The 10476-nt window shown below is 50.6% G+C and overlaps 2 protein-coding genes across 7 annotated transcripts in view; one reads left to right on the top strand and one right to left on the bottom strand.

Annotated features, from left to right (window-relative positions):
* Positions 1 to 2429: 2429 nt before the first annotated feature.
* Positions 2430 to 4368, top strand: LOC101933240 (uncharacterized). The gene has a single exon (XM_005299190.5). The coding sequence runs from the start codon at positions 2957 to 2959 to the stop codon at positions 4121 to 4123; it is 1167 nt and encodes a 388-aa protein (XP_005299247.2). The 5' UTR covers positions 2430 to 2956; the 3' UTR covers positions 4124 to 4368.
* A 730-nt stretch (positions 4369 to 5098) lies between these two features.
* The window catches only part of KPNA4 (karyopherin subunit alpha 4), a 79560-nt gene continuing 74182 nt past the window's right edge, over positions 5099 to 10476 (bottom strand). For 3 of the 6 annotated variants that reach the window (XR_010590343.1, XR_006175264.2, XR_010590344.1), the window contains 2 exons: positions 6442 to 6953; positions 5099 to 5711 (listed from right to left, as the gene is read on the bottom strand). The gene's annotated coding sequence lies outside the window, so the exon portion shown is untranslated. Of the gene's footprint in view, positions 6954 to 10476 lie in introns of all 6 variants that reach the window. The other 3 variants (XR_010590342.1, XR_010590341.1, XM_042853713.2) reach the window with 1 other exon arrangement.

The raw sequence follows: 10476 nt of genomic DNA, 5'->3' as shown, positions 1-10476 counted from the left end.
TCACACTTATGTTCTTGCTTAGACCCAGGGGTGTGAAATCTTGGTTCTGTTAAGGTCAATGGCAAAGCTGGCTACTCACTTCAGTGGGGCCAGGTTTTTATCCAAGATTTACATTTCTGCCCTTCAGTCCTTTCCTGGAGCTCCAGATTGGACTCAGAGGTGCCCACCGGGCGCAGTTTCCCTGGCTTGCCCTGAGTGTAGGATGACCAGATAGCAAGGGTGAAAAATTGGGACAGGGGGTGGAGGGTAATAGGGTCCAAATATCAGGACTGTCCTTATTAAATCGGGACATCTGGTCACCCTACCTGAGTGATAGGAGATGTCCATCAGGCACAGATACCCTGGCCACTGTGAGGGCTGGAACAATAAGTCAATTGTCTTGTCAATGCAAAAAAGTTTAGGCAATTTTCCCACTGTTAGTCTCACATTAGTACTGCTCCACCAGTATTAGCAACAATGGAAGTTGTACTAGCTGGCCAGAAAGCAACAGAGGGTCCTGTGGCACCTTTAAGACTAACAGAAGTATTGGAGCATAAGCTTTCGTGGGTAAATGCCACGTGGGTGCTAGCACATAGGGTCTGAGGTAGTAGTGTGATTTTTCAGATTCTCTTTTGGGAATAGTCATGTAGGTGAAATAGCTGGTACTTATGATTATGCTATTTCTATACATGTATATTCATCTTGGTAGAGTCTGGCCTGGCCCCGAGTGCAGGCAGGACTCAGTCGGGCGGTAGGGAGAGTAGGGGGGCGGCCCGCGAGGCCAGGCGGCGGCTGTTCTCCCCCCCAGGCAGCGGGACTCGGGAACAGCCGCTGCTGCAGCTCCCACTGCCGCGGGGGGAGGAAGCAGCCAATGGCCAAGCTCGGCGGCTGCGGCTCTGCCGCCCGGGCCCGAACCCCCCGAGCCCAGGCCTGCTGTGGGGACCCAGCAGCGCACACGCTGCGCCCAGCACCTGGCCAGTCGCGTCTGGGCTGCTGCCCAGCTGGTGCAATCCCACGGCAGCCCCGGGGCGGAGGCATCGGCAGCCCAGCCCTGTTCGTTCCCCTGCAGGTCCCCATCGGCCACTTCCTCCCCCGCGGCAGTGGGATCTGCAGCAGTGGCTGCTTCCGAGTCCCGCTGCCCAGGGGGGGAGAACAGCCGCCGCCTGGCCTCGCGGGCTGCCCCTCTACTCTCCTACCGTCCGACTGAGTCCTGCCTGCTCGGGGCCAGGCTGGACTCTCACTCACCCTGGCCCCGCGCTTCCCCTGCATCTCCCGGGCCTCCCTCCAGCGCTTGTGGAGGAAGGGTGGTGGTGTTGTTTTTTTGCCCCACCCCCCCGCCACGTCCTCCCCCGCGTCCCGATATTTGACTTGGGTGATCTGGTCACCCTATTTGCCGGTGCTCAGGCTCCGGGAGGAGCAGGGCCGCAGCGCACTTGGAGGGAGGAGGTGGAGAAGAGATGGGGGCGGGGCCTTAGGAGGGGGTGGGGGCGGAGCAAAGGCAGGGCCCCCGCACTCCCCCTACACATACCACCCTTCCCCATGAGCCGCTCAGGGCAGGAGGCTGAGCTGGGGTGGGGTGGGGTGGGGTGGGGTGGGGCAGGGGGATGGGAGCACCCCCATGCTCCCTGTCCTGACTCCTGCACCCTCCTCACACACATACTGCCCTCCCTGACTCCTGCACCCCCTCACACACTCCCAGTCCCCTGCCCTCCCTGATTCCTGCAGCCCCCCGCTCCCCCCCCATCCTGAGCACCAAACGGGAGCTCCTGCACCCCCCCCCCACACACACATTCCCACCTGCAACCCTCGCACCAAATGGGAGCTGCCCCAGATAAGGGGGCACACCCTAACCTCCTGCCCCAACCCTGAGCCCCCTCCTACATCCTAACTCCTGGCCAGACCATGCACCCCAACCCACTCCTGTACTCTAACTCCCTCCCAGACCCTGCACTCCCCCCACCTGCAGCCCCTGCCCTCCCTGACTCCTCACCCCACTCTCACACTCCCAGCCCTAACTCCTGCATCCCCTCACGCACCCCCAGCCACCTTCCCTCCCTGACTCCCGCACCCCCTCATACACTCCCAGCCCTGACTCCTGCATCCCTCCCACACCTCAGCCCCCTGCCCACCCTGACTCCTGCCCCTTGTCCCAGCCCTGAGCCCCCTCCCGCACCCTAACTTCTGGCCAGACCTTGCACCCCAACCCCCAGCCTGCTCCTGCACCCTAATTCCCACCCTGCACCCCCAGCCGAGCCCCATCCCGCACCATAAGTGCTGCCCAGACCCTGCACCCCAACGCTTTTTTACGTTATTTTTTTATAAAGAACTCTTATCCAAAGTGCTTTACAATAGTTAGCTAATGGTACAAACAATATTTGGAAAGATCATTAAGTGGTCCCCAGTGATTTTCAAGTGGTCTGTGGAAAAATAAGTTAGACTACAAAAACAATCAAGGTGCCTTATTTTATTTTAATTTACTTCCTATTACTTACAGAAGGAGGATGAAGAAAAAAGAATGAAAAACTGGGGCGGGGGAGATAAAAGAGAATGTGCTTTTTCTTGGCTGGGTCCCAAGGAGGGGCCCCAAAAATGAAGTGACCACAGGGCCCCACTAACTCTGAATCCGCCACTGCCTGGATCGATTGCTGTGGGGAGCATGGCCCACAGCCACCCTGGGCAGAGGCTAGGAGAAGCGGAGCCTCCTCAAACAGCCAGGCGTGGCCCCACCCACAGGGCCCCGCCTGGGGGGGCGCTGGGTTCCGGGGCGCGCGGAAGGGGCGGGGCTAGCCTCCCCGAGCCAGAGGTTCACGAACCCTTTCACTGTGCCCGGGCCACAGCTCCCCCTGAGGTAGTGGCGCGGTTTGCGCTACCCCGGTGTCCCGCTATTTCAAAGGCCATGGGAGCAGCGCAGCGCGGCGGGTTGCGGAATTGACGCCCCTTCCGTCGTCCCGCTTCGCGGACTCGGAGCACTGTCGCCATGGAAGCAGAAGAGGCGGCACACGGCGAGTCGCTCTCTGAAGATCGGCGTCGGCTCATCCCGGGAGCAGGCAGAAGACGACAGGGCAGTCTGGCCGCCGCCGTGGCCCAGTGCTTAGCCCTCAGCTTGATATGCACGGCCGGGGCCTACCCCAGCTGGGTCCTGGTGAGCAGCGGCGACAGGAGGAACGATTCGGTACTAGGAGCGGTCTGGGCCGTGCACCCGAGAGATCCTGCTCCTGACTCCCCGCTCCTGGGCCGGGCCGGAGGCGTCCTGATGGTTTCTATAGCTGTCTGCTGCGTCCTGGCCATCCTGAGCGGCTACGGGGCCGTGGTGCTGGACTTCCTGGGGCTGCGGCGGGGCGCAGTGGCCGCTCCCCTCCTGCACGGCTTGGCCACCCTGCTCGCTGCTGGCGCCGCGGCACTGTGCTCCTGCCTCTTGGAGTTAGTACGGAGCAGACTCCGAACTGAGAAGGAACTGCAGCACCGTGGCCTCTCCTCGACCCCTGGCCAAAGCTTCTTCCTCTGCATACTAGCCTGCACCTTAGCGGCCACTGCGACCGGCCTCAGCTGCAGCGCCTCAGCCCGTGTGGGACCTGCTGCAGGTCTCTCCCCTCCTAGGACAGCGCGGAGGAGGAAAAGACCGAGCTTCCTCAAGTACGAGGGAGAAGGGGCTAGTGACACAGAGCACAGCCTCCCTGCATGGGAGGGGGAGACTGACTCCCGAAAGGAGAGGGTGGTGGCCTTGGTACAGGGGGAAACTGAACCCGGGATGGCAGGCAGTTTCCGCTTCATACATGAAGAGATTGAACCCCGACTGGCAGGGAGTCTTCCCCTCATACAGGGGGAGATTGAACCCCGACTGGCAGGGAGTCTTCCCCTCATACAGGGGGAGATTGAACCCCGACTGGCAGGGAGTCTTCCCCTCATACAGGGGGAGATTGAACCCCGACTGGCTGGGAGTTTCCCCTTCATAAGGGGAGGAACTGAATCCCAAATGGAGGCGGGTCTCCCCTTCATACAGGCAGAGACTGAGCCCCAAATGGAAAAGGCTTTCCCGTTTATACAGGGCAACACTGAATCCCGAGTGGCAGGGAGTCTCCCATTTGTACAGGGAGAGACTGAATCTCAAATGTTAGAGTCTCCTCTTCATACAACTAGTGACTGACTCCCACTCCAGGAAAATCCCTGTTTCACTGCAGCAAGAGACTGATCACTCTCCCCCCTGAGAGGGACACTCCTCAGCCTCTTTCCACACTACAGTAAGAGACTGATGCAGTAAAATCCTGCCTCACCCACTGGCAAATAACCTCTCAAATGAGAAAGTATCTCTTGCCCTAGAAAAATCCATCTTGTCACAAGGGGAGACTTCCAACAAAGCATCTTTCAAGTAATTCCCCAGAATGGAGAGATCAGGTGACAACAAACCAGAATCCTTCCTCACCAGAAAGGAAGACTTCCACCAAAGTGCCTTAAAACTGATCCTCAAAAGGATTACAGCTCTCCAGGAGCTATGCAGCAAAACCATAAAACAGCATATTTAAAAACTGCCTTAAAACTATTCCTAAAAATAAGGGAATGGTCCTCCATAGGAGTGACACTGCCAAGTTTAATTTAGATTCACGTAATGGTTTGCAAGTCCTCAAGCGGTTAATAAGGATTGGGCTTTCACAAGCCTTCCACTGTGTTCCTGCTATTTAACTGGGCAGCTCTGCATCTTGTTGAATGTTGTAACAGTGTTAAGAGCATTTTATGGATTTGTCTTAGCTATATGTGTATGTGTGTGTGTGTGTGTGTACACAATAAAACTTTATTTTATCTCTTTTATAGTCTTAAACATATCACAGTTTTAAGATTTCTTTTAAAATATACCGTACTAAGTAAAGAGTGAATAGTATCTTACCTGAGAGATAGATACATCAGTCAGCTTTTTATACAGCAATAGATTATTCAAACTCTACTTAAGGCTGAAATTTAAGTAACAGAATAGTTTCTTTCCAAAACATTTTATAACAAAAAGTCCCCGTATGAACAAATGGGCTAAATTCTGGCCCCATTGAAATCAATGACTCTTTTAGAAGGCCAACCACAATAGCATATTTGATTAAATAAAGAGTGTTCATAATAAGAACAAAGCATTAGGTATTTTTTACTTTTTATATAGTATTAAGTAGACATAGGTAATTTTCATTTTAAAGAATTACAAAATCTGATATAAATATTTTCAGTATTAAAAAAAATCAGTTAAAATAGTTTGCTTGGAATTTAAAATCTATATTACCCTGCATTGTCTGAAATCCAATAAGTGCAACATTGAACTAATACATGACAACCAAGGAGTGAAAATTACTAACATGTTTTCATTATGTACTGATTTAATAGTAGAGCTGATAGACGATGTTACAGCAAAACTTTTTTTCCCCACAGAAAATGAATTTTAGATGAAAGAGAATGGTTTAAAGTGTTCACATTTTTGATAAACTCAAAATGAAAAATTTTGGGAATCAGATTATTTTCAGTTTTGGATTTCTGATATACAAAATAGCCTGTATGCGACTGTAAAAAGTAGCATCCAGTAAATCTGTTCTTGCTAATACCGTAAAAAAATACAAAACTTCCCTGACTAGAGAAGTTGTGGCCATCAACTTTGATATCAATGGAAGTGGAGCACCTCATAGACTAAGCAGGTCCATGCTCTTGAACGTCAATGGGAGTTTTGTAATTGATTTCAGCAGGAACAGGTCCATTATCAGAAACTGTAGAAGGTAAGCAAGATGAGACTCAGATGCTAACTCAAATACTACAACTTAATTACACAACAATAACAATGTGGGAGGCACGTGAACCCCATTGGGGAGGCTTATCCCCAGCCCCATCCCTTCTGCATGAGGCCCTGCCCCTCCCCCAACCAGAAACCCCACTGACCGCCCCAGGCTGCCTGAGCGCCGCCAGCCTCGGTGTGCTGGGAAGGCGGCATGGTCCCAGAGCACTGGGTAGGTGGTGTGGTCCCAGCACCTCCAGCCCTGGAGTGTCAGGTGGCACGAGCACTGGCCCCAGCCACTCACAAGTCTCAGCCACAGGCTGCCCTATTCCTAGGTGGGGGCGGGGGGAAGAGTGGGAAGCCGGAGGGGGCCTGGAGGTTGAATGTGGGCGGGGCCACGCCAGGCTGTTTGGGGAGGCTTAGCCTCCCTTGGCCTGGGATACCCACTACCCATGAATAACAAAATCTTGTATTTGCTAATTAATATTGTAAATTTTGCCATGAGTTCAGACACTTGCAGCACAACTGACTTTAAGGGGAAGTTCATAGAATCATAGGGTTGGAAGGGACCTCAGGAGATCATCTAGTCCAACCCCTGCTCAAAGCAGGGCCAATCCCCAACTAAATCCCCAAATGGCCCCCTCAAAGATTGAACTCACAACCCTGGGTTTAGCAGGCTATGAGGCCCACTTCAGAACCGAAGCTGCCTTCTGATCAGTAGTCACCTTCAGATCTGATAAGTGATGCCACTCTGTGCTCAGGCTCTGGTATCTCCCTGAAGAAGAAAAGGGGTTGTTCACCTGCCTCTGGTGTGGCAAGGAAGAGGTTCCATAAAACAAGTAGGGACCATTCTATGGCTCCAGGAGACTCCTTTTTTATGAGGCGTGCAGACCAGCAACATACTGCACGCAGAATGGAGCAGGTCTGTCCAACTGCGCCCCAGTACAGCATCAGGAGCAGTAAGGGCCTGTACTGTCGACTCTAGTTCTGATTATGGGGCATCTGTTGAGTCTGGTACAATGATGTCAGTGCTGACTGTCTCCAAGTTGACATACCAGGCAGCATCAAATTTGCATTGCCTCTCAATCCTGGATTCTCCTCTAGTTCAGGAGTTCTCTGGTGCTATAGCTTCAATTGGCTCATCCTCCTTTGTTCCCTGGCTTTGTTCTGCTGGCCATGTTGCAGAGATTTTTCTCCCATCTGTGTCAGAAAACTGCGTTCTTTGAGGCTATAACATCTGCAATGAGAGTGTGAGAGTTACAGGCTTTGATTTCAGAGCCTCCTTACAGACAATTTTCCGGAGACAAAATAATCCTGTGGCCACACCCTAGGTTTTAATTTAGGTGGTTTCCCATTTTCACTTGAAGCAAATTATATATCTATCAGTGTTCTTCCCTAAACTGCAATGTCTGGCTTTTTATCTGGATAGACCTAAACCTTTCCATTCACCACCTCAACTGTTGGTTCACATGTGGATCTGTTGAAAGGTCAAGAGATCTTTTAACAGACAGTCTCCAGGTAGATAACTTTCTGCATCATGATAGCATACAAAGTGGCCCAGGCTGTGCCTCCTCAAGGAGTACAAGCTCATTCCATGAGAGCTCAAGCAATACCAATGGCATTTCTAAATGACATTCCTATATTGGACATTTGCAGGGTGTCCACTTGGTCCTCTGTGCATATTTTTGCAAACCACTATACCATTACAGCCACGTCTAGATCAGATGCAAACTTTGGGCAGGCAGTCCTCCTTTAAATAGACCCCGAGCCGCACCTCGGACGAATACTGCTTGTGAGTCACCCATATAGAATACATGGCTACATCTACTTGAAGAAAAACTGTAACTGTTGTTTTTCGAGATGTGATGTAAATGTGTATTCCATGACCTGCCCTCCATTCTTTCTGCTTCGGAATCTGTACTACTGATGTTCGGTGCAAAGAAACTGAGGGGCTCAGGGTGGCACCACCCTTGTACGGCATGGGGAGGGGTTGGCCAGGGGGTGTAAGCGCCCCCTACAGGTACTGCTAGGCAAAGTTCTCCAGCTCTGGTGCATGGATTACTGACCCACCCACATGGAATACACTTCTGCCTTACATCTAAAGGAACAACAGTTAAAGATAGGTTACCATTTTTTCTGTTACCAGTGCTTCCTTTTTTTATAGGTTTTTGTGACTACAGTCAATTTTTTTCTGTTCAACTACAAACTATTAAAAATAATGCCTCTGATTCTGCTCTTACCTACACCAGTTTAAATCAAGGGAGGTTAGTGGGGGTTACACCAGTATACAATCAGTAGCAGACTAGAATCAGGATCAATGTATGTTACTTTAAAACATTCTTTAGTGTCATTTTCCTTTATTTGTACTAATCTAGATACTAAAGTATTGTTATTCTTAAACCCATGTAGGCAGTTTTGTGAGCTTGGGCAAGTCACAACCCACTCTGTGTCTGTCCCCTCCTCCGTAAAATGGGGATAATACTCTGAGTCATATTTTGCACTTTGAAAATATAAATAGCTATGTAACTGCTAAGAACTGTAAAACTATTTACCCTCTGTCCAAATTCACTAATTTTGTTTCCATATTTCCTATTTTATTCCTTCTCTCTCTTCTATCCCTTCCAGCTTCTTTCTAATGTTTTAATACTTCTTTTTTCCTTTTAATCTCTCTCTCTTTCCTATCAGCCTTTAGCTTTTCTTCAGCCCAGCCTAGCTACCCACAAACGTTATTTCCAAATGCCCGGCTTTGGAACATGCTGATTTGAATATTCCATTCTTTCTGTTAAAGTAGGGTTACCATATTTTGAGCCTCCAAAAGGAGGACACTCCACGGGGCCCCGGCCCCACCCCAACTCCGCACCTTCCCCAAAGTCCCCGCCCCAACTCCGCCCCCTCCCCTGCTTCCCGTGAACATTTGATTCGCGGGAAGCCTGAAGCAGGTAAGGGGGGGTGTGGGGGGAGGAGGCGCGGCCCAGTCTGGCCCCCCCGGGGTCTCCAGCCTGGGTTGGCTCGGGCCCTGGGGTGCCGGCCCCGGGCCCGGCCCCCGGCCAAGCACCCCCAGCCCGCCCAGCACTGCCGGTCCCCGGCCGAGCACCCCCGGCCCGCCCAGCACTGCCGGTCCCCGGCCCGGCCCCCGGCTCAGCACCCCCCGGCCCCCAGCTCGGCACCGCACCGCCGGCCCGGGCCCCGGCACCGCACGGCCGGCCCCTGCTTCGGCACGGCCGGCCCCCGGCTCGGCACCGCCAACCGCCGCCCCGGCACCGCCAGCCCCGCATGTCCCAATTTTCCCGGACGTGTCCGGCTTTTTGGGATTTCCCCCCGGACGGGGATTTGGAGCCCAAAAAGCCAGACATGTCCAGGAAAATCCGGACGTATGGTAACCCTAGTTAGAGGGATATGACCTTAAACATTTTACTTACTGTTTGAACAGAAAGGAAATTAAAATACCACCATGTGTAGCCATAATTCTGTGGTTCATGCACAGTTTCAAGGGTTGCACCCATTTTGTCAGTCCATTGCTGATGCTGCATTAAAAGTATGTACTTTTGCATCAAGAGTGGTGAATCTTTGTAAATAGGATACTTGATTTGGGTAGTGGCTTTCAACAGCACTGTCTATCCCACAAAGACTACAGGAGGCAAAAAGTAGTTAGCTGTTGGGCCCTAGACAGCTGAAAACCTGAGATAAGCTAAGGTCAGAGCAAATCCCTGAAAATAATTCTTTAGGGCAATTCCTCCTGCCAGATCTGAAGGGTGAATCTTTAGCTGAAATGGTGACTCTTCTGTGTTTGGGAAGGAATTATCCTTTTGTTCCTCCAAAAATGGATTTGTGCTGTCTGTGTACCACAAGTGCACCGAAGGAAAATTTATTGGAACAAGGATCACTGTTCATTCTTAAAGTGTCTTGCCTTATTGCTCTAAATCCTCCCATCCCAAATCTGATCATCATAGAATTATAGACTTTAAGGTCAGAAGGAACCATTATGATCATCATACTGAAAGCCTTACCAGGCACCAAGGATAATCCATATTTAAGAATGGGAACGGGTACAAAATAGGTAACCTACATGGAAGCCCACAAATCTATGGGGATAAATAGATCAATGGCAACATATATACCTTTAGGTCATAACACAAACTTCAGTAATCCAGAACACTACACTGATGCTGGATCCTCCAGTATCTCCACAATTATAGAAGAGTATTGTGTAACATGATAGAAATAAATTCATATAATCTTCATCAGTGTGCTTTTCAAATTAACTCACAAAAATGCTATACATATAATTAACAAAATGCCTTATTGTACTATTGACAATGTAAGTCATTAGCCCCTTACTCACAACTAGACCTGCACTTATACACGGTCAGTGTCATATGTGGCATTTGTCATACACAGTGCTGACTGGAGATGCTGTCCCCAACTATCAGGATAGTAGTTTCTATATAACTTGGGAGGGCTGTACTGCTTCCACAGGTCAGTACCTATGATAACTATTAATGTGGATAATCCTGAGAGAACTGAGTCAACTATTCAAAAGCAGTCTCTAGAAACTACTCCTGCATTTATTTGCACCCATATTGCAATTCCTCATGAGTGCAAATTAAATTTAGACTCCCTGATATCTCCTGAATTTAGATGTTCATGGCAAATTATAGACAAAGTAGAATGTATTTTTGCTCCAAGGAGCATGCAGTTTAAACAAGACAACACAGCACAGGATGACAAAGAGATGTAAAAATCCTGATACTGCTTGGTAT

The sequence above is a fragment of the Chrysemys picta genome, chromosome 9 (genome assembly GCF_011386835.1).
Source record: "Chrysemys picta bellii isolate R12L10 chromosome 9, ASM1138683v2, whole genome shotgun sequence".
Taxonomy (NCBI): domain Eukaryota; kingdom Metazoa; phylum Chordata; order Testudines; family Emydidae; genus Chrysemys; species Chrysemys picta.
This window is presented reverse-complemented; position numbering and strand designations above follow the sequence as displayed.

Bases quoted from the DNA above. Each gene is read 5' to 3' on its own strand.
- LOC101933240 (XM_005299190.5), top strand. From the start codon at position 2,957: ATGGAAGCAGAAGAGGCGGCACACGGCGAGTCGCTCTCTGAAGATCGG.